This window comes from Lycorma delicatula, chromosome 2 (assembly GCF_047948215.1).
Source record: "Lycorma delicatula isolate Av1 chromosome 2, ASM4794821v1, whole genome shotgun sequence".
Taxonomy (NCBI): domain Eukaryota; kingdom Metazoa; phylum Arthropoda; class Insecta; order Hemiptera; family Fulgoridae; genus Lycorma; species Lycorma delicatula.
Window position 1 is genome coordinate 130,806,810 of NC_134456.1, and position 27,024 is coordinate 130,833,833.

Below are 27,024 nucleotides of genomic sequence, written 5' to 3' on the forward strand. Positions count from 1 at the left end.
GGGGATATGACTTTATCATGTTTGTATGAAAAAATTACTGATAAATAGCCAGTCATCAATGAGAAACACATCAAATCAAATTATCACTTTGATAACAATAAAACCAATTGGAGATAACACCTTTTGGTTAGAGACAAACCTTTCAAATCCTGAGGGACAAAGTAAGCATCAGAATATTGTTCCCTGGATAATTTATCTTCTTCTGGATTTTGATTTAATACATTATAAACAGCTCTATTAGATAGACCCAATGCTGGAACAGCTGCACCAAGAGCATTCTTCATTAAACCTAAAAAAGAAGGTAGTTTACAAACTAGAAAGTTGTGTTGACAAAAAAAAATACCCTACTGGGAGTGAACAAATATAATGTGATTATTAGAGAGTAAGTTATCATTAGTATAGTATGATCATTACAGTAAGATTAATAAAAAATACAATTTTCCCTAAATTAAATTAATGAAGAACTAGTGAAATTTATTATACGACAGAACTTCAGTAATCAATACATTATTTTCTTTTTCTTTGTAAGGAGCTAATCCTTACAGAGGATGTTTCTTTGCAGAAACATCTAATGATACAGAAAAATGGAAAAAAAAACCAGAACTCTTGACTAATGAAACTTTATTACAATAACCATAATCTACTAAGATTTATATTTAATAAAAAACAAATAGCTCATAGTTAAAATTTCTGTTATTAAAATTTCTCTGCTACAATGCAGACAATGTTGCAGCATATTTTGAGAGGTAACATATCTACTGCAGTATTTACTTTAACATGTTTTGTGTTATATATTGTTTGAGTTCATCTTAGATGGCTGGTTTTGTACATAAAATAAGTTTTTCAATCAGTACCCAAAGCAGTCAAGCTCACATCCATATTATGTGGTCAAAGCACAGCCTTACAGAAACCATAATTCACTTTAAAAACTATTCTACTTTAATGGGGTGAAGTTGCTTAAAATGTCTTTGCATTGATCAGCATTCACTGTCACTATAATTGTGTTCCCATCATACATTTTCAAAGAAATAAAACTGCTTTGAACAACAGTCCCAAGTCTTCGGATATCACCTGCTATTTTATTGAATCACAGGAATCTGGATCCCGTACTGGTGTGGCATGTATATCTATAGGTTGTGAAAATCTAGAATTGCTAGGTAGAATGTGTTTGTAATTAAAAACTAACAACAGAATAATAATTGGAAAATAGTAACAAAGTGTCTCTAATAAGATGCCTGATAAAATAACTCATCTTTATTGATATGTATTACAATTCTAATAGTTGTCCCCTTTAATACAATCTCCATTTCCAGTTGATTGTAGTCTTGCTGGTTTTCCACCAGGTAAAGGTATGGCGCAGATCAGTTTCTGTCAGCTATTGTTTTCTTCTTTGTTATAATAACTGACTCAAAATGTGTTCCTTTAAGTTCAGATTTCACTTTAGGGAAAAGAAAAAAGTCACATGGTGTCAAAGCTGGCAAAAATGGAGGATGTTTCACTGTAGTAATGTATTTTTTGGTCAAAAACAGCTTCACAGAAGTGGTGCATGATACATTGTCCTGATGAAGAATGAAATTATTTTTCCACAGTTCTGGTCATTTTTTCTGACAATTTCTTTCAACTTTATCAAAACTTTGTTATAATAATCCTAGTCCACTGTTGTGCTTATTGGAACCATTCTTCCAAAAATACACCCTTGACATCAAAAACCACAATCAGCATGGCTTTGAATTTTGACTTGATTTGAAAAGCTTTCTCATTCTTGGTAGTGGCAGTGTTTTCTAGTGTATTAACTATCATTTTATCTTAGGATAACTCTGAAATATATAGGTTTCATCACAAGTAATTCTTTGATTAAGGTTTGAGTCAGCATCAATTTTCTGCACCAATTCAGAATACATTTCCTTGCAGTGTTCTTTATTTGCCGGAGTGAGAATCCTAGTTACAATCTTGCCAGAAACTCTTTTGATGTTGAGATCTTCATGGAAAATTGTCCATTGTCTTTGTCAATGTTCATGATTGACAATATCATTCATACAATGATTTGGGGAGGATCTTGTCAAACAATCTGGTAAATTTTTTCCACATTTTCCTTGGTTCTTGAAGCAGAAGATCTTTCAGCCTTTTCCAGATTCTGATGTCCACTGAATCTTTTGTGCCACTTACACATGCATGAGACTTCAATCTTTCGTGTAAATTTCAATAAGTAGTTGAAAACATTCTGTTTGTGTTTTGTCAAATTTTACTGAAAATCTCAAATTGACATGTTTCTCAACTTTTAAGCTTATTACAATTCCAGTTTATTCAATTTTTTAAGTTAATTTAATTCAACTTAACTTATCCTGGTCAACTTATTCATGCATTATTCTGGCCTATAACAGAAAATATAATAGTCAATGATGATTCACAGACAACAAAAATTGCTGAGAATGTGAATAGCTGAATGAAAATAGCTGAACAAAAGAGCTCAAAAATGGCTCTCAGTTTTCTCTATGAGACAGAAACACAGTTTCATAAATTGATACACCTTGTTATTATATCAATAAAGTCAAGGATTTACTAAGAAATAAACACAATGCTTCCATGCAGATAGAAAACAGCATCACATTAAGCAATTTTCCAAAGCTGATGGTCATGAATTTCAACTGAGTTGGCCCTAGGTATGGGTGATTAACACATCTAACAATCCAGCGGCTATATTCAACCTGACAAATTTTGATGCACTACAACTTAAAATACAAAGTAGTGAAAAATAAACACAAGCCAAATCTGATCAACAAAATACCTTAGATCATAAAATTTAACAAATACTAAGTGAAGCAGTAATTTAAAGAGACCACTGTATATTGGTGGCATAGTGGACAACAGCCATGGCAAACCATAAAAATGATTGACTGAAAAATACATTGATCTGTAAATTATTTCATGATACTCTATATTATTGTTTGACCAGTTATTGTTTGACCATATTATTCTACTCTCAGTTAATAAGAATAAAGCAGATTACTTTGAAGCTCATTCCATGGCAGATAGGTTGAAAACTTACAGGATTTTATATGTTTATATAAGAAAACCATAAAACTAATTAAGATATATTTGTTTACATTACCGTCATCATGAAGCTCTTCTTTCTGAACACAACAAAGTCTTTCAAAATTTTCTAAAAAATTTTTAGTTGCAGTAAAGGCACGAATAACTTTCTCTTCGGCTCCAGAAACAAAACTAAAGTTGGGTAATACTGCTATACAAGACATATCATAACCATGAATCTGTGGACGAGCCATCTCATGCCATGTTCCCTACAAAAGAAGCAAGGTAATGTAACATAAGAAATTTGTAAATAACTGCTTGAATTTACTACAAAAGTTACACATATCGTGTAATCATATAAGATTACAAATAAATAACTACATCAGGAAACATAAATAAAAATGTAAAAATTTTAGTTTCATTAAATTATACCTGTTTGATAAATTAAAAAAAAATTTATTCAACTTAAAGAAAATTTATACCTTATTTTGGATCCAAGGTGCATGTAATCGAGTGGTTTGATCAAGTGAAACAGAGAGAATATATCTCCCATATACTGCCTCCCAAGCTAAATCAACAACACCATTAAAGTGACCAGTAATGCTAACTCCCGGCTCCCAAAAGTCCTATAAAACAATATCATACTATATTCAAGTAATAAAATAATAACCATAAATATATATAAAAAGTAATGAATTAAATAGTAAGATAAAATATGTTAAAATTTATTATCACTTGCTGAAACATATGTAAATTTAAGTGATTTTTAGAAGATAAAAGGATTTAATTTTAAAATCTATTCTACTTTATTATTAAATGGCATTGCTTTACTCTATTTATTTACTTATTTATAATTATATACTTATTTATCATTATTTTTGTTACTTTTACTGTATAAGAGTAATTTTCTACCAAAAGTGTAGATGCAATGTGTTATTTTTTTATCATATGTAGGCTGTTTTTTTTTTTTTGTCTTCAGTCATTTGACTGGTTTGATGCAGCTCTCCAAGATTCCCTATCTAGTGCTAGTCGTTTCATTTCAGTATACCCTCTACATCCTACATCCCTAACAATTTGTTTTACATATTCTAAACGTGGCCTGCCTACACAATTTTTTCCTTCTACCTGTCCTTCCAATATTAAAGCGACTATTCCAGGATGCCTTAGTATGTGGCCTATAAGTCTGTCTCTTCTTTTAACTATATTTTTCCAAATGCTTCTTTCTTCATCTATTTGCCGCAATACCTCTTCATTTGTCACTTTATCCACCCATCTGATTTTTAACATTCTCCTATAGCACCACATTTCAAATGCTTCTAATCTTTTCTTCTCAGATACTCCGATCGTCCAAGTTTCACTTCCATATAAAGCGACACTCCAAACATACACTTTCAAAAATCTTTTCCTTTTTTTAAATTAATTTTTGATGTAAACAAATTATATTTCTTACTGAAGGCTCGTTTAGCTTGTGCTATTCGGCATTTTATATCGCTCCTGCTTCGTCCATCTTTAGTAATTCTACTTCCCAAATAACAAAATTCTTCTACCTCCATAATCTTTTCTCCTCCTATTTTCGCATTCAGTGGTCCATCTTTGTTATTTCTACTACATTTCATTACTTTTGTTTTGTTCTTGTTTATTTTCATGCGATAGTTCTTGCGTAGGACTTCATCTATGCCGTTCATTGTTTCTTCTAAATCCTTTTTACTCTCGGCTAGAATTACTATATCATCAGCAAATCGTAGCATCTTTATCTTTTCACCTTGTACTGTTACTCCGAATCTAAATTGTTCTTTAACATCATTAACTGCTAGTTTCATGTAAAGATTAAAAAGTAACGGAGACAGGGAACATCCTTGTCAGACTCCCTTTCTTATTACGGCTTCTTTCTTATGTTCTTCAATTGTTACTGTTGCTGTTTGGTTCCTGTACATGTTAGCAATTGTTCTTCTATCTCTGTATTTGAACCCTAATTTTTTTTAAATGCTGAACATTTTATTCCAGTCTACGTTATCGAATGGCTTTTCTAGGTCTATAAACGCCAAGTATGTTGGTTTGTGAAGAAATATTTAGTATTCTGCTTGGCTGAATAAAGTGAGCATTGTGCTCAATAGCTAATGACTGCATATTGTAATTTCCAATACAATTCATTGTTTTATAAGTGACTGACATGCTCAGCAGCTAGTTTTGTTTAATTATTTATGTTATCTTTGTATTTTTAGTTAGTGTTTTGTATTTTTATTTTAATCACACTGTCTATGCTTCTGAAACAAATTTTCAATAACTTCTCATAACCTATTTAGCTTGAAGTTTTGCATACAGACATTATTTCCTGTGGCTATGTGATAACCAGTCAACAGTAACATCAATTAATTGATAATTAGTAAAATTACAATATACAAGGTTATCATAAAAGAATGGTGCGGTTTCAGTAATTCATAGGAAGATTGTAGGGAAATTTCTAGATGTTATAATGGTATTCCTGAAAGCCTCCAACCCAAAAGTTTGTTTATCAGCAATTGTAACCACAACGTCAGTTCTTGTATTGTTGCGGTGAGTTTAGTGAGTTACTATGTTCTCAGATAAAGACAAAGCAAAGTGTGTTTTATTGATGGCTGAATTAAAATCCATAATTTTAGTTCAACATGCGTTTCGACGTGAATTTGGAAGAGATCCACCACACAACCACACAAAAATAACATAACACGTTGGTTCAAACAATTAGAAGAAACTGGATCAGTTAAGAAACAGAAATCAACCGGCAGACCAAGTGTACCAGACGAAACGGTTGAACTAATTGGACAATTGGCAATTAGAAGGCCTGGGAAATCCATCCCCTGTTGAAGCGTCGAATTAGGTATTCCAAAATCAACAGTTCACAAAGTTTTACATAAAAAACTGAAATTACACGCTTATAAAATCCAGATACTGCAGGAATTGAAACCCGATGATGGTGTAAAACGTTACAATTTCGCTGTTGAAATGTTGGACAGAATAAGTGAAAACGAATCATTTTTAGATGATATAATTTTACAGACAAAGCTACATTCCATGTGAATGGATGTGTTAACAGACACAACTCATGAATATGGGGCTCTGAAAATCCACACGCAATTATTGAGAAACAACGTGATTTGCCTAAAGTTAATGTTTGGTGTGGTGTGATGAAAAATCGTGTTATAGGGCCTTTCTTCTTTGCTGAAAAAACAATTAATGGAGTTGTGTATCTTGACATGTTAACCAATTATTGCTTTCCTCAGCTGGATGAACTCGAAAACATTCATCAACTTCATTTCCAACAAGATGGTGCTCCCCGCACTTCAATGCATCGGTCACGGACGCTTTGAACAAAAAATTTAGAGATCGATGGACAGGCTGGCAAGGATCCATACTTTGGCCTCCAAGGAGTCCAGACCTGACACCTTGCGATTTTTTCTTGTGGGAGTACATCAAAAGTGTTGTTTATACACAAAAAATTTGCGACTTAAACCACTTAAAAAACAGGATTAATGAAGCAATGACAACCATTAACGAAGAAATGTTAACTAATGTTTGGAGAGAAGTTGAGTATCGTTTGAACATTTGTCGAGCGACTAGGGGCGCACATATTGAAATTTATTAATTATGTAAAAAAATGTTTGAGATGACAAATTTGAAAAATAAAAAACATAAACTGTAAGTAATTCTGTTTTAATTTAAACCATGTTCAAAACTACACCATTCTTTTATGATAACCCTGTATTTTAAATATGACATAATACACAGTAACAAAACAAAATGCACATTTACTACAATGAAGATGTCAAGTTATAGAATCAATTTAATAACGCATGATTTATGTTATTATTTTGATCAAAATAATGTAACTAAAAATAAACCCCTGAAACAATCATTGTTACAAATATTGAGAAGAGTTTTAACATATTTTGAACTATTAATGTTGTTTGCAACAATGATTGCCCTAGACTTTATAGTCAAAAAAAATTAATATTATTTTACTTGCTTAAAAAAATTATTTACAAACCAGTTATCAATGAAAAGTCTACAAAGACTTTCCTGAAACAACATTCTTCTTATTATTTTTATTACTGTTCTATCAATAATTAATACAAAGTTATTATCTATATAATATTGGAGAGATATGTTATTAAATGTTATTACCAACCCACTAAGGTTGGTGAAGTGGTGAACTCGTCATCGTAAATCAGCTGATTTCAAAATTGAGAGTTCTAAGGTTTACATTCTAAAGGCAGTTACTTTTATAAGGATTTGAATACTAGATCACAGATACTGGCATTCTTTGGTGGTTGGGTTTCAATTAACCACGTTGAGAAGGCAATGGCAAACCACCTGGAAAACCTGCCAGGAAAATTCCAAATGGTATTTCCAAGGGTTGAACATGACTGAATGGCTTAATTTATGATGTTATTATATCTCTATGATAACAAAATTTATTATCTCATTTGAGCTTTTATTTTATGCTCTTTTGATATTTCAAGTGGAAGGAGGGGGTAAAGATTTCTTTATAGTTTCTAAAATAAATGAAAGGGTTGGGCGAGGGAGAAGGGTGAACTTGGTTGTACTTTAATTTTAATTATATCTCCTAAGTGATTAAAGACATTAAAACAGGACCTTCAATATAATTAAAAAATTTCAATACTTTATAAGCTAATTACTGTATATTAAGGTTATATAAGTCATATAAGATTAAGTGATTATTTTTACGTTTTAAAGTTCCTTTAGGTCACATGAACATTATTTGATGGTTGATCAAATCAATACTCACATATTATGTTAATCGTAATTTATGATCTTATATGACACTGGTTCCTTTATAGTACTTATTATAATTAAAAAGTTACACAATTTTTTAATTTTCAATTTAAAAAAAAAAAAAATTAAATCTGCAGGTGGCGCAAATGAGTTTGTTATTAAATTTATTTATCTTGTGCTTTGCCGGTTTTATGGCAATTTTTTTCCAATTATTAAAACATTAGTTTTTCTGCAATTTTGAGGTCTTGCACTTGATTTACAAAACTGATATTTATATATTTTAATAAACCTTAAATTAATGGTTTGAACCAACTTGGTAGCTTACACCGTTATTGCATAAATAATGATTATACAAATTTTAATTTTGGTGGACTCGACTGTCAATCATGGCCATTCGTATATTTCTGTAATCCTCTAATGATGCTTAATCCAAATCCAAAATCAAAAGCTGAGAAAAAAATGTTCACACTCATAAATATTGAATTCAATAACAAGCTGTTTGTTCATTCGAGTTTTTTGTTGTAAAGATTTTATTATTAAATGCTTTCCCTTTTATTCCTCTTTAGTACTTTTGGAATAAGTATTTTTATTGAAACAATCATTTAAATGTAAAAAAAACATTAATAATAATCTCTTATTTTTTTTATTCTAAAAACTATTTTTGTTTTAGACACTTTCCTACATTAGAAAAGTTAGGAAAAACAAAAGTGAAATGTACCAGATGTTCATTTGTAAACAAAACTGCATTTAGTAACAAGATAATTAAAAGGAACTGCATTTTAAAAGTGATGATTAGAATGTTTATACTAATTATTACAACATCATGAAATATCATATAAACATAATTTTTTTCATTTAGTACGTATATTTTATTTACTGTCTATGATTGTAGATATGTAAATATCCTCCTTCAATTTATTTATATAGTCATTTTACTTTGATAATAAAACAAATTTCTTTTTTATTTATTATTTTATTCATAAATTTTGTCTAAAAAGTTTGTAAAAAAAAATTATAATTTTTAATGTTTATATTTTTGTTATTTATCTAATCAGAAAAATAATTAAATGGGATAAAAACTAATTTTAATTAATTACAACACTGAAAAATTTATCATAAAATCTCTATCAAATGAGTAAAATAGAGGTAGTTTAATAAGGAAGGGAATGCAGTTGGGGTACTTTACACATGATTTTGAAATAACATAAATTTTTAATTTTTAAAGGTGAAATTAAAGATTACAAATTGACAAATAAAGAACACAAAATGATGACAGGTAATATTAGTATGTAAACAATTATGCCACTTCCAATATAATAGAAATCTTTGAAAACCTTCACTTTAGAAACAAAATTAAAGTATTAAAAGAAAATCCAACTGTTAAAGTTTTACTTGAGTCAATTTATTAAAATTGTTTCTGTACTTTTTTATATATTGGTGTGTTTAAAAATCTAAAATTACAAAGAAACAGTAAAATAAGGCAAAATAATAGAAAAATTAATTGTTTAGAAAAGCATTCGGCGCATAACCTTAAAGGCAAATTTAAATGAATAAATCATGAAACAGAATTCAATTATATAAAAGATAGGTAGGTGCTTATCTTATTTAATAATTCAGTCTGTCCTGGCCATAATTAGATGCAGCTCTACGTTTCCCAAGAATTTTACCTCATAATTTTAACATATGTATTTAAAAAAATTAGCTTTATGATGTTGTAAACTTTTTATTTTGTGCTAGTGCTGCTTAGATAAATATATTCCCAAAGTGTTCCTTAGCCCTCCCAGGCAAATGATCAAGCAGTCCCTTTTGTTATCCATGGAGCACAACACTTATGAAAACCCCGAGAACAATATAATTAATTAATCTGTATTAATCTAAATAGAAAATATTTTTAATAAAATGGAATAATAATTCTAAAATTTTTAACATCCACTTTTTCAATATTCTTTAACCCATAGGTTTGATCTAGTGGCGAACATGTCTTCGCAAATCAGCTGATTTGGAAGTGGAGAGTTCCAGTGTTCAAGTCTTAGTAAAGGCAGTTATTTTTATACAGATTTGAATACTAGATCATGGACACTGGTGTTCTTTGGTGGTTGGGTTTCAATTAACCACACATCTCAAGAATGGTTCAACTGAGACTGTAAAAGACTATACTTCATCTACAGTCATACATATCATCTTCTGAAGTAATGCCTAAATGGTAATTCCCAGAGGCTAAACAGGAAAAAAGAAGAAGTCTTCTTCACCAATGTCCCCATTTTAAATAATTAAAATTTCACTAAATCATAAAAGTTTCATTGAACATGAATTATACAACTTACTTCATTTTGTCTTTTCCACATGTGTATTCCACCATTGAAACTATGAACCAGAAGAGTTTTACCATCAGGACCAAAACGAGCACCATAAAATCCAACACCATTTCCTCCTATTTCTCCCATTCGAGCTGATTCTAACCAAACTCCTGACTGCTCTTCTGGAGCCCACACTACAAGTGTCTTGTCCAGTGAAGATGTCAGTAGCTGCATTGGCTGCCTTCTTTTACCATCTGTCAAAAAAATGTTTAATCACATTATATAGACAAAGATATAAAAATTAACAAATTGTATTACACAAAAATGACTCATTAAGACCCAATAATGAATAAGAATCCAGTAAATTAATAAGATCCAATAAACTGAAAAAATAACAATATCAGTATAAATATTTTTCTAAAGTAGACTAAAAATAATAGTTGAAAAAAGGTGCTGAACTTCCCTGGAATTTGCACAGATCATAAAACGAAGTCCCAATAATGAACACTTCATTATTAAATTATGAATATTTATTTAATTAAAAGGGAAAATATTTTCTTTATTCATGCCCAACCTCCTTATATAAGGTTATAACACCAAAATAAGATTAATAGACTCAATCTCCAAATATCTCCCATATCAAATTTCTGAAAGTGGATTAACTGAATAAAAGAGATGTCACATATACACAAATGGACAAATACAGAATCTTATGACAAAGATTTTAGAATTTCTTTGGGCTAAAATGGCACAGAAATCTGTGAGCCAGATTTTTTTATGTATATTATAACAGTCAAGAAGGTAAAAATCAGAAGTACAATCTTTCATATGTATATAAATCTTATTTCCCAAATAAAATTTCACTCAAGTTTACAATCATACAGTTACCAGTAAAAACTGAAGGATGCCAATGTAATCCATAAATCCATCCTTCATGGCCAGCCAACACTCCTTCAAGAATTGCAGCTGCATTCTTATTTCCAACTTTGATGATCTGTCTTTCCTGTTGCAATATTTCAGTGTCATGTATTATGAATGAAGATAAAAATCGCCAAAGCCTAACAGTTGAATCTTGAGAAGCACTAGCTAACATGATTTCATCATCATCTGAAAAAGAATTTTAAAACAATTTTTTTTTTAAACTTAAGCTGCAATTAAATCTTTAAACATATTTTTATCAGTTTCTTTCAGACTAGTAATGAGAAATTTTAGTTAATCTGGACTGGTCTAAGTCAGTCATATGAAATTCCTAACAATTCTGAAGAAAAATAACAAAAGGAAGTATAAGAATAACTTGCTTTTGAATATAATAATTCAATTTGATCATTAAAAGACAAAGGTTTGGTACATTGTAACAGAGGATAATGCAATTTCTGAAAATGATTTATTTACTTAAACTAACATAAATTTTTCATTGCCATACTTGGAACTACATTAATCTAAGGGGAAAATAACAAAAAAATCAAGATTTACTTTAAATATTTGTTCTACTAGGTCAAAAAGAAATATTGTGGATGAATGACAGACATGGTTATCAAAGGTAACATCTGGTTAATCTGGACTTAAGATGATCTGAACAGAGTGCATGCCCAACAAGACTGAACTACTAGATTTTAACTACAAGAGATGTTCATGTCGATCCAGGACTTCTGCTAAACTAGAATGTAAATGGAGATTCCTGCACATTCTGTTGGCTGTACACATAAGGTACAAGTGTCAGTTATTACCGCATGGCGCACTGGCATGAAGTAATGTTAAACAACAGTCAGTCATAAAGAACACTGATCTAATTTAATGAATGGATATGTGGTACAGCACGTACGAGATTTCTCATGAATGAAGGTGTAAGACCTAGTAAAATTTATTCATGATTCCTTGGACAGTAATGTGATGAGACCCTTAGTCACAGTAAAACATTTGAGAGGTGCAAATGTTTTACAGAAGGCCAAACCTCAGTGAGTGATGATCTTGGTTTCGAGGTGGTTTGGGGCCACCAAAGTTAAAGCCTCAGTTTTTTGGGATAAAACTGGCATTATTCAGTTGATTTTCTACCTCATGGAATCAATATTAACAGTGAGTACTTCTGCAAAGTTCTTCAAGATATGCACAATACTCTCAAGAAAAAACAGCCTGGTCCAATCACTAAAGGCGTTCTGTTTCTGCAGGACAATGTACGATTGCATACAGCCCACCACATGCATGCTAAGAGATCTTGGCTGGAAGTTATTTACACATCCTCTGTACAGTCTGGACTCGACCCAGCGATTTTCACCTGTTTGAGTCCTTGAAATTGTTCCTGGGAGGCCAGCATTTCAACAACAATGATGAAGTGAAGCAATGAGTCCTACCTTGGTTTCGACGTAACAACAAATCTTTCTACACTGTGGTATCCAAGCACTAGTAAAATGCTGGGATAAATAGTAAAAAAATTTTTTACTATAAGTGTGTTCTACATTTATTAAAAATTAATAGTCTCCAATTGACCTGGAAGCCCCCTGTATATGAAGATGCATTAAAAACTAAAAGGAACAGTTATTATTATAATTTTTTTTTTTTGACTCAGCTGGAAGCTGTGAGCTTTGTCACCATCAACATAGATCCATCTCTCTTTATCAATACACTTACTGCAACAAAGTTTTTCACTTCAAGAAGCAGTCAAAAAACGTTTTATTAAAATTACTTTAGTATCATTTGAAAATTTCTTTTAATCTCATTAAAGTCAAATCTGTGGCCTGGATATGTTAAAACTGAGTTAAGGAAAAAAAAATATTGTGCAGAGGGCAAGTTGGGAGAACATGAAGACTGTGAAAGAACATCTTATCTTTTGCAAGAACTCACAGATCAATACTGCTGAATCCCTGGGTGCATCCAAACTCCTATAAGGGAAGATACCTGCCTTGTGATGATTCTGGTCACCACACCAGCCCTTCCCCATTCCTAGCCCTGATGAGTTTTAACGGAGGTGGTCTTTTGACCCTCTTGCTGATTACATCTCACAGTAATCAGCCAGGCCTTGTTGAGATACCACCGATGTAAATGCCTTGGTTGACATTTGCATCAGTGAATTTTGACTCAGCCTTTGCCTTCATTGCAGGCTTCTTTTGGACATCTTGACTGTCCTACTTTGTTGCCCTCTGAACTAGCTAACCAAGTTCGCAGAAGCATGAACCCCATGCCTAGTTCTACATTTTAAGTGAGCTATTTGTGATTAAATGTCTCATAATATTTGAGGCGAATTCAGCAAATAAACATACCACAAGAAATGTTGTTTGCAAAAACAGAATTTACATCTTGTACCCTTAGTGAATTCAATGCCTGGGTGCATCCCAACTCCATAGGGGAAGACGCCTTGTGATGTTTCCGGTCGCTATCCCCCATTCCTATCTCTATTCCATTTCTATTTCCATTCCTATCCCTGATGGGCATTAATGGGAAATGCCTAGATGCAATCAAAACTTGCCTTGCCAAAATTTGAGCCTCTTTCTTCCTCCTGATATTCTCTCCAGTTTATTCGTTAGAATATCACACCATAAGCCAGTTAAAAAAAAAAATTATACTCATTCTTGTAGTCAAGCAATGACTGGAATACACAAGTTCAATCATTAAATGACATGAGTCACATCTGTTGATGTACGACTTCCTGAATAAGGATAATCAAGTCAATTGATCTTTCTATCAACTGATTTATAGTTTTTTTCTTTAGATCATTAAAACTAATCATAAAATATCTGTAGCATAAATTTAACTAAATATATTTTAGTTAAATTTGAGTGTGGAAGTTTTATACAAAATTCCACACTCATTTAACAAATAATTCATGGTAAAAATCATTAAGTGACACCAACAACATAAAGTTTTAACTATACAATTAATAAATCTCAAAACAGGAAAGATGTGTAATATTTTGCACCACACAAAGGTACAAACCACATAACACTAATAATCCCCATTTGTGTGCAATTCAAAATGTTTGATTAGTTTTTGAGTATATATTATTGTTTTGCAAATATTATACTTGAAAAACCCATAGCAGTACTTCTACTTACTTCATGAGAAAAGTTCATAACTCATCTTAGTTTTAATTTTTTACACCACAAATAAGATTGGACAACAAATTAATTTATATAATAAAGACAAAACACATAGCATGAAATGATAAAATGAAATACAGACTAATGATTAATGATAAATTGAATGGTTTCTGTTCATATAAGAAAAAGAGGATAACAAAAATTGTTAAATTTTTCTAAAGAAAAAATTAAATAAATAAATATTATAAAAGTGAGATATAATTAAATTACTTCATATTCTAAAATGCAAAAATTAATTCTATTTACTCTGCATTATATATATATTTTTTTCTTATGTCAGGGGAGGGGAAAGCTCTACCAGCCACCGTCTGCCCACACAGATGGTGTTGGACACTCATTAACTAAAACCCCTTCTCCTTGGCAAAAACCAGGCTAGCAAAGAAGTATAACAAAACCTCTGGTGTAACTTGCAGGATCAACTTCCAGAAGGAAACATCCCAACCTCGTAGGGGGAGAGACACCTATCTTGTGACGTTACTGGCCGCCACACCACCCCCTCTGTTCTAAGCCCTGAAGGGCTTTACCGGAGGACGTCTTTAGACCCGTTAACTGACTACATCTGACAGTCATCAGCCAGGCCTCGATCGGGATGCCACTGATGTAAATGCCTTGGCAGATATTTGCATCAGTAAAATACAGATCAAATTTAGCCTTCATGTAGGCCTCAAATGGACATCTTTACATCCAACCTAACATGATTCCCTCAAACTAACTGATTGAAACCGCGGAAGCGCGAACCCCATGCCTAGTAAAGATTTGACAACACTGTTTGTGACTGTGAATGCCTCAGAGATCGAATGAGTTTAAAGTGAAATCAGTGCTAGACTCATACCAATCAAAATTATGTCTTACGAACATAGAAATTCAGACCTACACCCAATTAAGTTGACCAATTTAGGTCACCTAACAAGGGGAACACAACCTCATTCCGGTCCACGCGGGAGCTGGGGACAAACCCCGCACTACCACCAGTTTTATCATGATGTCTCATATGGCATTACCAAGCCATAATCATGATCGCCACTGGCAGAGGGAAGCCACGCCCCAGTAGGACTGGTTAACATACCCTTGCAGCGCGGCCATCCCCACTAGTGGAAGCCCCAATGCGAATCACAAACAATACCAATGTAACCGTGGCATGATGCCAATGCGCCTACCTCCAACCAATCCAATGCCTAAGCCGGAACTCTAGCCTCCCGGTATCCTACCACGATCGAGTACCTCGATTAAACTCCCTCTGCAGACCTACACATCACAAGGGCGTGAAGAAAATCAGCCACTCCTCGCAGATCATGTAGTTAATATAGAGATCCAGAAAGAAATGTATTTCTCAAGTTGCCCAACAGCTCATCAACATTTGACCTCGTATCGGGGAAAGATGTAAAGGAAGTGGTCCACTGTATCATCAGTCCCACAATCCGGGCATTGACTCGAATCCACAAAGCGAAATCTAGCCAAACTCGTCCGAAAGGCACTATATCCAGAGAGAAACTGTGGTATACCGACTGGGGGAGACCCATCCAATCGCACCTAAATCAGATGCTATAGGAAATATACCATGCGTGTAGCAACCTGTGGAGGATTCGTCCCATCTGACCTGCCAAGACTTAAGTCCCTGGTCTTCAATCTCCTACTTTCATTCTGACGTCAATAGCTTATTTACCTTCCAGAAGGAGACAGCAAAACAGTGAAGTCCTAAGGGGATCAATGGAGAAATGCTCAACCGCAACCAGATGCAGACAAAACACATCCTACCCACTGCAGGCTGTCTATTCATCCCATATTTGCCTCCCCCTTGTGATGATGCTCATCACCATGGTTGTCAGTCAGAAAGAGATGGCAAGAACTCACAGGAGTTTCACAGCAATCAACAGAGAATGTACACCCACATTGATAAGTGGACAGGTGCTCCTAGTCCTGCAAACAGTCCCCCTTATATTATCCTTCAGCTACCTTTTCTGCAATAATGATTCTCACCATCTCAAAAACAGCGTTCCACTTTTTGACGGAGTCGAGCATGACACTAACAATATTATTCACATCTAGAGGGCCTATCACTGTCACTCGCCATACCCTTAAATCCATAGAACTATTGCACATGAAAATAACGTGCTCAACATCATCAAAGGTGTCGCAGTACGGACATAAATTGTCCTCGCTGTCAGGTAAACCTGACAAACAGGTATGACCTGAGAGGAACTGGGTTAAGAAATAATCCCCAAAATCCCTACCAACCCATGGTGTGACACAATCAATTACCCTGAACGTCCAGGTTCTCTTCGATGATGTCTGCCACTGATTAAGAAGAGTATCATAGAACAGGGTTCTATTCTTCCCATGATAGCAGTCATCCCTGAATCTAAACAACAGATCCATTGGCAACGTACTGGCAAAAACAAACACAGCCTCCAATGAAATAGTCTTGTACTCTAAGCAGACTCTCAGGGATATCTTTCTCTGAACTTTCTCTAGGGTCAGCCTGGCATGATCAGTGGTCAGGGTCCTTATCCAAGCAGGAGCTCCATACAGCATTATTGAGTTTATGATGCTTGAATAAACATCCCGTAAACGACCTAGGACGATGAAGACTGCTGAGAAACCTACTCAGCATGGTCATCATCTTCTCTGTTCTCATCACGGCTTCCAATGTAAGTCTCCAAAACAAACCCTTTCTGTCCAGCGACGATACCTCAAAGCACTTCACCAAAATTTTGGGAAGTACAGAAACACTCTACACCTGAAAGGCAATAGGGCCCAATCTCTGCTTTCCTGCAATGATCCAATGATCAACACCTTGATCTTCTCTAGGGCCAGTTCCAGAACTTCAGAGAGTAGCTAACCGCTAACTCAATGGCTTCATTACTCCTGCCTATCACACTCTGCTCAGACCTCTGATATCTGTTCATTGATCAGGATATAGTTTGAACTACATCCAAATCTAGTATCCTACACGGTACTGTGTCAACCACAATCCTGCTCACTTCAACTTAAAGACCATTAGGCCCAGAACTCTTCCCGGACTTCAATCTCTAGCTGATAGCAATCAACTCCACACTGAACCAAGGAATGTCATTGACAACAATCTCCTCTCTTCTAATTTTGACCCCATAGGGGAAGACATCTTCCACCACCCACTTCATAGCTAGCCCTTATGGGCTTTACTGGAGGTCGAATTCAAAATCTTGCCTTATGACATATTTCAGTCCACCTCAGCCACAATGTGACTGCCACAAGTGACATTCCTGTCGATGTACTGCTATCTATGGAGAATTGAAACAAAACACATCAACCAAGTCTTAAACAAGACTAAATGGACTAAACTAAAATGACAATGAAGGAAGTGAACTACCTATCCGAATAAGAGGTATAAGTGAGTTTAACACACAACAGAAAACAAAAACACGAATACCACAACAACACTAAAACAAAACGAAACATAACTGAAAACAGAACAATAACAAAAGTAAAAGTTAGGGAAAATCCAAGTGGAGCTCTATATTCCTGCAGTAATCCTTTCTTTTGCTAAGCAGACTATGAAATTCTTTACAATTGCCCATTCAACCCGGCTTCTCCAGTTTACATGGAGAACCAACGCCAACTGGAGAAGATCAAGCTGACTGATAATCTCCACACACATCCACACATACATAAAGGACATGCTAAGCATCATCCAGCTGTCCTCACTTAGAACACATCCCAGAATCAAGAAAGCCAAATTTCTGCAATCTATCCCTGAAAGCACCATGGCCGGTAAGAAACTGCATCATATATTTATTAGGGTGTACCCAAGAGATGTCCAGCAAACTAACAACATTTGGAAGTAGAGCATGCATGTAATGCCCACCCACTGTCTCATCCCACCTAGCCTGCCATAAGGCATTGCCATATTGTTCAATCTCTCAAAATTTATCTGAAGTCAACACACTGGACTTCTTAGCAACTCAATGCTATTGTCTTAGACACAATCAAATCTCAGTTTCATGCCTGCAATCACCAAGATTGCCTTTCGTGAAAATAGTATGGTAACCATCTGTTATCGTTAACAATATAAGGCAATGAGCCCTCAATAATATGTCCTGACGTCACCAGCTATTGGGAAGAATACTGCCACACAACTATGAGCTGACCATCCACCAGGATCAAGTAGTTTGCGCCTGAATGGCTTAGCCATGATCTGGTATCCCTGACTCCAGACTTCATGTCGATATCTTTGCACAGCTGCCTCCAACAACCCCTTTTGGATTTATGATAGCGAGCTTATAAACTCTCCTGGCCTTGACAAAAGAAACTCTCTCCTATTCCTTCCAATTCAGGTCAATCCCGGGATTCAACCTCTGCAACCACTGCCATGCTGACCAACAAGCCCTCCACAACTCAGCCAGTTCAAATGATCCGCTTTACTCCAGCTGGTCTTTTAAGAAAAACTCTAGCGATCTCACAGATCTCTGTGACTGCCTCCACCAGGATGTCCGGCATCATCTCGTCCTCTTGATACAGCCTAGTTGTGATTAAATTCTTAAATGTGATGCAACCTTCAGTAGATACCACCACCTGGTTGTCACTATCCCTCCCCAAGGTCACAGCATCAAACTCAAACAGGAGGATGCAGAGATCAATAAGTGAGATCTCATCTGAGACCTCCCAAAAACCGATCTGCCCGCATGGTCAGCACTGACGAGAGTCAAGTAAATCAACGAATGACCTTTCAATCGTGGGAAGATGGCTGTCATTTAAACAAACCAGCTCCACTATGCTCAGTAGATCATTCATGCACTCCAATTTACAAGCAATCATGAATAGAAATTACAAAATCATGAATAGAAATCTTATGAAAATACTTTGTGCAATTTATAACAGGTGTCAAATTCATTACATGCATTTGCAAATTTGCTGCAAACAACTATTAGCTTGAATTACAAAAAAGAGGGTGATGCATGTACTTAAATCTGTTATTTTTTCTCTTTATTTTGTAGTCATTTACATATTAAATCCAATACTCTTTAAACTGGTAGTCTAAAATAATACATGGGAAAAAATTTCAGCTAAATAAAAAAATGTACTAATAATTTTATTATTATCACAATATGGGTCATGAATAATTTTAATCCTACTTTCATGTGATATGAGCTGCTTACATAGTTTCAGCAAGAATGATGACAATAAATATATATATTACCATTTACTACAAAGTCTAATGCACGTATCCAGTCCTCATGGCCAGTAAGTGAAGCTTGTTTAGCAAACAAACTATCAGTAGGTGATTGTGAATACAAAGTTACTTTACTATCATCATAACCACAAGCTAAAAGGAGATCCTGGTCTATTTCATTAAATACAGTAATAGCAATAGATAAACAGATTCCATTTGATGGTATCTGCAATACTTGCAAACATGTAACTGCATCTGAAAAAAAAGGATAGACAAAATTTTTAACTTCATTGCAGAACTAAGACTATATAAATATAACAAATAAAAAACTTGTAAAAATATACTTGGGGAAAAAAGCATACCTTTATATTTCATAAACACATAACACAAATATATCTGGCATTTAAAGTAAAACTTAACATCCAACAACCTATATATTTATTATATTCAGTTGTTAAAGCAAATGTAAAGTAGGTGGTGAGTAAAACAAGGTTTTATTCATTTAATGAATTGTTAGTCCTAAATCTTATATATATAAATATATTCATACACTCAAATCTAGCAATGGTGAAGCATTGCCAGGTAAGCTAGTATTCTAATAAATAGTATGTTCAGAAAATAAGTACTTATGACTTAGTAATTTACTATTTTCAACACCAACTATATTAACTTAATTAAAAGTATAAAAAATATATATTGCAGATAAATAGAGTGAGAATGATTATAAATGCATGTATAACATGAATGTAATATAAATTTTTTAATCATTCGACCAACACAGCCATTGTTACTGTATGTGTAATGCGAATGCACCCGCCTCGAATGTAATACAAGAAATGGAAATGGAAATGTAATACAAGATTTTATCTCTCTCTATGATTATATATACTAGCTGACCTGGCAGTGTTTTGCCATTGCTAGATTTGAGTGTATATGTATATATTATATAAATAGATTAAATGAACACAAATGAAAGTTTGATAAAACATTAAAAAACTGAACATTACAGAACTTCACAAAATTTAACCTTTCCCTTTTTCCCATCTTCCCTTTTATTCCTTTTTCCACTTCTTCCCTTTTCTCCTTTCTTCCTATTTCCCTTTTTCCATTCTTTGCAAAAATATTTCTTTTCACATAACTAATATACATGCTGAATATGGGCCAAATTAGACCATAAATGCAATTTTTCCAAATATCTCAACCCCAGCACCACCTAGCAAGTGATCTTTTGCAAAATTATTTATTTTCATGTAACTAATATATATTTTGAATATGAGCCAAATCGGACTATGAATACAATTTTTTTAAATATCTCAACCCGGTGCCACTACCAGATCCATTTTTTGAAAAAATATTCTTTTCATGTAACTAATAGATATTCTGAACAGGAGCCAAATCAGACCATAAATATAATTTTTTGAAATATCTTGACCACGCATCACCTAGCAGGTCCAAACTAATTCAGAAACCTTCATGGGCGTATAAACAACTCCCCAAAGTTCCATCGCAATAGAATGAATGGTATAGATATGGGACAACACATATGGGACAAACAAACAAACATTCATTTATATATACATATCTATATGAATATTGTAGATATGAATATTATATATATATGAGTATTATATATATGAATAGAGAATTTGAAGTTCTGACTAATCAACATTTTTTTTAATTAATTATTCTTTATATGTATATAGGGCAAAAGTGGACAAGTTTGGCATCTTTTAGATGCAAAAAATTCATTATCATCATTGGTATTGGTAACAGTAATTGGGTCTAGTACCTACACTTATACAAGAAATAAGTAAATTAATTAACATCAAATACTTGGATGGATAATACATACCAAACTAAAAACCAATCAAGAATCAAACTAACTTAAAAATTTTAACAAATCTATTTTAAAGATATACAAAAGTTAAACAACTACATAATACTAATACACACTGATAAAAAGCCTGGATGGTACTCAAATGGCATACCATACAACTAAAGTTACGTAGTTAGATGACAAATTCCTTTCCCCATCAGAGGCATAAATTGCGAAAATATGACTGATTTTACGACAAAAAAAATGGTAAGAAACAAGGATATAATTCAAGTAGATTGTTACAGTAAAAAAAAATATTTGATGTTTAATCAGAGTTTAACATGCCTTAAATACCATAAATATACACAAGCAGTGAAAATTTAAAACAAAAGGTACAAGAGAAAAAAATTGCTTCAAAAGCCTTACACAGGAATTATTTAAAAATTGATTTTTTTAAATAAAATTTAAAATAATTAATCTAACTTGTTGCACTTCAGTACCTTTACGAAACCAAATTCTAACAGTTGAGTCAACAGATGCAGTTAATATCACCAGTTCCACCTCCTGATTCAGTTTTCTATATGTTGCATCAACAACAGTTATAGCATTTTCATGACCTGTTGAAAATGAATTCAAAATAAACAAAAAAGAAACTAATCTTTCTAAATATTTTTGATATTAACTTATAATGTTAGAAATTAATGAAAAATTCAAATTTATTATTAGATTTTCAAACATCATCCCACTGTATTGTAAAGTGTAGCAAAACAAAAAAATGTTATTACATTAAAACCATAAAATCAATTTAAAAGCAACTACCAATTTTCAGAGCACTTTTGAACTAGTATTTCACTGAGGAATTACAAAAAAGCACTTCAATACCTAATTATAAAAGTAAATGATTTTTCAATATAACAGAAAACATGACCATAATTAACATAGGATGAAATATTAAAATAACATGAAAATTTTTGAAGTACATAAAACATGCAAATGAATAGATTTATTCAATAAAGATTGCACTGCAAATAATACATAGAATGTATTACTTTAATTTACAGAAATATTTACAACTGTAAAACTTTTTATAGTAGTACAAGTTCCATTTAAACAGTTACCATGCGATGCAGGAAATTTTAAAAACTACTACTATTGTTATGGTTTGATACAATTTTCCATTCCATATTACTCTGTTTTAATCTCACAAGCTTCAATATAACTTATTACATAACTTCAACTACAGTCTCAAACTTGAAACGATTATAGATACTGAGAAACTTTGATTTCAGAAAAAAATTTGTTTAACATTTCCCCCAATATAAGTAATATAAATTTAATTGTAATATAAATATAATATAAGTAATATAAATAAAATTGTTAAGAACATAAGAAAATAACAATAAAGCAATAAATAGTAGGCATAATTTAAAAAAATAAATAAATACTGCTGTGTAACACATAATATGCATAAAAAATTGAGCCCTGATAATATTTCCAAGGCTAAGGATATCACAGATATTTATAGGCTGTATTTTTGCTATTTAGACCCAAAGTTAACAACAAATAAATATGTGGTACTAAAATGTAGAATAGACTTTCTTGAGAACAAACTATTATTCCAAGTCTCTACAAATGTTATACTGAGATACTGTACTGAATAAATGCTTATAAAAGTAAAAATTGACATATATACAATGGATGAAAAGTCCTTTTCTAAATGGAAGCAAACAAAAAACTGATGATCTTGAATTTTTAGCATAGAAGTAACTGGCAAACGTGGTCAAATAATAAAGAATTGAGTTGAAGAAAGGAAAAAACTCTTGACAGCTAACAACCTGTTAACACTGAGGTCTGGAAATAATCTCCATCATTATCTGATGACCATACAATTGCAGTATTATCAGAGGAACCAGAGACCAATTCCACTTTTTGTCCATATTCACAATTTTTTACCCATTTCGTACAATTAACTCTTCCTTTATGACCAGATAGAGTTGTAATAGCATATCCACCATCTCCATCATCCTAAACAAAAAATAAGGTAATCACTCAAATGTACAACATTTTGAAAAAAGCCAAAGGCATTTAATTTAGATAAATAAAAATACCTTAATCCAAAAAAATTTAATTTTTGAAAAGTAGAATATAAATATACAACACAAACTAAAGTTATCTAAAAATGTTAACTTTGTAAATGAAAGACTAAAATTTATAAATACAATGTTTACAAAATTAGATCATACTAATTAAAGTCATTCTGGTGGCCATGTTCCGCGACTGGAACTGTCGTTACTGTACTCCGCATCAGTTACAGATGAAATATATTTAGCTGTAAATTCCACGGCTGAAAATAAACACAGTAAACAAAAATTTCGTTCACCTCACCAAAAAAAGCAAAATTGTTGTTGGTTATAAGTAAGAACAGCAACAGCAATCATTGAAGATTGAAGATGGCTACAAGAGCCATTTTATTCATTAGAGAATGAAAACATTCTCTAATACAAATTTAGAAAATCTCATATGGATTAATTTGGTTTGGTGTTATACAAAAACGTTAACAGTTTTAAATAATTTTGTTTACTAAAAATCAATGCAGAAAACATAACAAAATGAAACATTTAAACAGAAGCAGAAGAACCTAAGTGATAATTAGTTTGGTGAAAATAATAAAAATTAATAAAATTGTAAAAACTATGAGGTGTGTGAGAAAAGTAATAAGATTGGTAACACTTTGTGAGCGATCTGGCAACACTGTGTCTACTGGTCTATGATAGACCGATTTGTTCATCCCTTCTACATGCTCAGTACAAGTTTCAACTCCGTTCAGCCAACACATTATTTTTGACAGCACCATCAGTGAAGTTGTGTTTTTGTTGTGTGCTACGAAAATGGAGCATCGGAATTTAGAGCAACCTTGTGCAATCAAGTTTTGTGTTAAACTTGGGGAATCCACGAGTGCGACCTTTGAAAAATTGAAACAAGCCTATGGGGAACATTACTTATAAAAAGCACAAGTTTTCCACTGGCACAAATCATTTTTGGAAGGCCGAGAACACGTTGAAGATCGACCTCGCTCAGGGAGAACTTCAACTTCAAAATCTACGAAAACGTTGAGCGTTCTTGTGAGATCAAACCGTCGTTTGGACGGTCCTCAACAAAAAGTTTAATGAGTGAACAGTTAAATTTAAAAACTTTCACCGTAAATCAAATTTTGACAGATGATTTGGACATTCGAAAAGTTTGTGTGAAATTGGTGCCGAAAAACCTCACACAGAACAGGACAATTGAAGAAACATGTGTGTTGATCTTCTTGAAAGGATTGACAATGACCAAGAATTCTTCAATCGTGTGATCACAGGTGATGAATCCTGGATATTTGAGTATGATCCTGAAACAAAAAGGCAAAGCAAAGAGTGGCACACTCCGTCATCTGCAGTGTCATAATTCCAAATTAATTTTGTATTACCTTTCAAACATTGCAAATCATTTCTGATAACCATTCAAAAAATATCTAGAGAGTAATCTCCTAATAAGAGAGGAGTGCTTTAAGGTGGTTTCTAAGTCTAACTAGAGGATTGGTTGATGTTAATAAGAAACAAAGAGGAACGTCCCACTTATCAATAAAACTTCTCAAATTTCATGAAAAATCACCTTATTCATACATTTTTAAGTCATGACTTCACATAAGTAGCTAAAAAGTATTATAGGACCCTTAATAAAAAAAACTGTTTCTGAGGTCCAGACAACTGATAAAATGCGGCAATATACTGATATCTGCGCTGAACGTTATCAATCATGGATGAAAGCTTCTTGTTCATATTCATAACAGATACTGACAGCTGTAGAATATGTTGACCTGGCTAATTTTTTTAAGGTAATAATCAATCCAGAGGAAAAGACCTGCTCTCCTAAGATCTAAAAAGTAGTTACTGATGGTCAAGAGAGTACTGAATGATTCATTAAATATTTTAATTGATACAGACTTCTATGTGGTGTTACTGAGAGTATTTCCAGAATAAAGAGAACTTTTAGAATGATGTCAACGATGATGTAATTTTTTAGCATCAATTTTTAGAATAACTTCAATATTACTAGTATAATATTATAGATACAGTAAGCTATTAAATATAAAATTAAAAATTTATTATTGATAGTCAGCTCAATCTGGCAGAGTAGAAATTTACCTTATTAATCTAATGAAGAATCTTACCAATGTGTACAGCTGACACGGATCTACATAACCTAAAGATAGTGTGCACATGTCTATTAACAGTGAAGTTAAGAAAAGTAATCTGAAAATGTAGATAAGAAAATGGTTACTGTTGCGTAATTTTCAAGTGAAAAGTATTTAGAAGATCGGATAATTACGGGATCCCCTTCATAAAATTAAAAACATACAGAAATAAAAAATATAAAAGGCGGAAAATAAACGTAATTAAGTTTTGAGGTTATGATAACCTCGCTTTGCTGATTTATGTTTGTCAGCCAGATAAACATAAAGCGTTTTATTAATTAAAAGTTAATTTAAAGCTAATTAATTACCTGAGGTTTGTACAAAACAACAACATTACTAGCACCGTAGCAAATTATTCCATTATTATTCCAGTCAACCACATGTGGTGTAGCATTGCAAGCGCACGATACATAACAGGTTCGAAAATAAGAATCTTCTACAATCATTGGTGAAGGTTAAAATTGTTAGATTGTAAACTAAGACAACAACACTCCTCATATATTTTTACACTACTTTATGCTTTATCGTTTTAATACGAACGTTATTTACATTATTTACACTTTCTTCTAATATCGATAATCTACCCTTTCGTTACACTTTACGATCTTTGCAATCGAAAGATCTCTACAAAGATTGCATTTACATATTGAAGTAGGTATCGATAGTCCACCGGGCTGGTGTAGTGGCTACTCGTCATCGCAAATCAGCTGATTTCGAAGTTGAGAGTCAGGTTCAAATCCTGTTAAAGGCAGTTGCTTTTATACGGATTTGAATAGTAGATGGGTTTCAATTAACCACACTTCTCAGGAATGGTCAATCTGAGTCTGTATTCATGATATGTATGAATGTTGACGGAGTTAACATTCATACATATCATCCTCTTAAGTAATACCTTGGAAGCTAAACAAAAAAAAAAAGATGTACCTATACTTTGCATTTAATACGTACAAAAATACAAAAACTATTTATTTTGATTATATGTAATATATTATAAAGATCATGTCGAATAAATTGAGTGCTGCACCACAAATAAAAAGAGGAATGGCCAAGCATCGGTCTGGAGGTTTTAAGAGAAACCATAGTAAAATTTTGATTAATGAATGATACAAAATTATAAAATTTATATGATAAAATCAGTGTGTAAAATTACATAAAAAAAAAATTAATTTAGAAACCATTATGAAGTTTGTTTTAATTAAAACCACATCCTACCCTTACTATCCATGGATGATGTAACAAGCCAAAAATGCAGTTACACCCACAAGAGATACAGCTCCCTACAGGCCCTGAATCAGGAAAGCTGCAAAGTATACAGAGACCTATAAAATACCATACAAATCAGATTATAAAATAAAAAATTAGAAGTGTTAGTTTCATTAATAGTAATTTAAAACACATGAAATAGTAACTTAAGTAAATGATAATACATAAAAATTATGTATTAAATGCAAACCACTGTAAAGCTCCTTCATATAAATCTAATAATAATAATGTCCTTTTGTATAAACTAAAGTTTGTGTTAAAATTACAGTTCTCTACTCTGGTTTGATAATTTTTTTTTTGTCTTCAGTCATTTGACTGATTTGATGCAGCTCTCCAAGATTCCTTATCTAGTGCTAGTCGTTTCATTTCAG

At 32.7% G+C, this 27,024-nt stretch overlaps 1 protein-coding gene across 1 annotated transcript in view; it reads right to left on the bottom strand.

The window, feature by feature from the left end:
* Elp2 (elongator complex protein 2) overlaps positions 1-25,999 on the bottom strand; it is a 37,552-nt gene extending 11,553 nt beyond the window's left edge. The window contains exons 1-9 of the mRNA XM_075356259.1: positions 25,699-25,999; positions 22,992-23,181; positions 21,657-21,773; positions 19,368-19,595; positions 10,989-11,207; positions 10,128-10,354; positions 3,513-3,656; positions 3,110-3,299; positions 140-289 (exon numbers count right to left, since the gene is read on the bottom strand). Of these exons, the coding sequence (XP_075212374.1) occupies positions 140-289; positions 3,110-3,299; positions 3,513-3,656; positions 10,128-10,354; positions 10,989-11,207; positions 19,368-19,595; positions 21,657-21,773; positions 22,992-23,181; positions 25,699-25,836 (1,603 nt within the window). The 5' untranslated portion in view covers positions 25,837-25,999. The remainder of the gene's footprint in view (positions 1-139; positions 290-3,109; positions 3,300-3,512; positions 3,657-10,127; positions 10,355-10,988; positions 11,208-19,367; positions 19,596-21,656; positions 21,774-22,991; positions 23,182-25,698) is intronic.
* Positions 26,000-27,024: the final 1,025 nt, after the last annotated feature.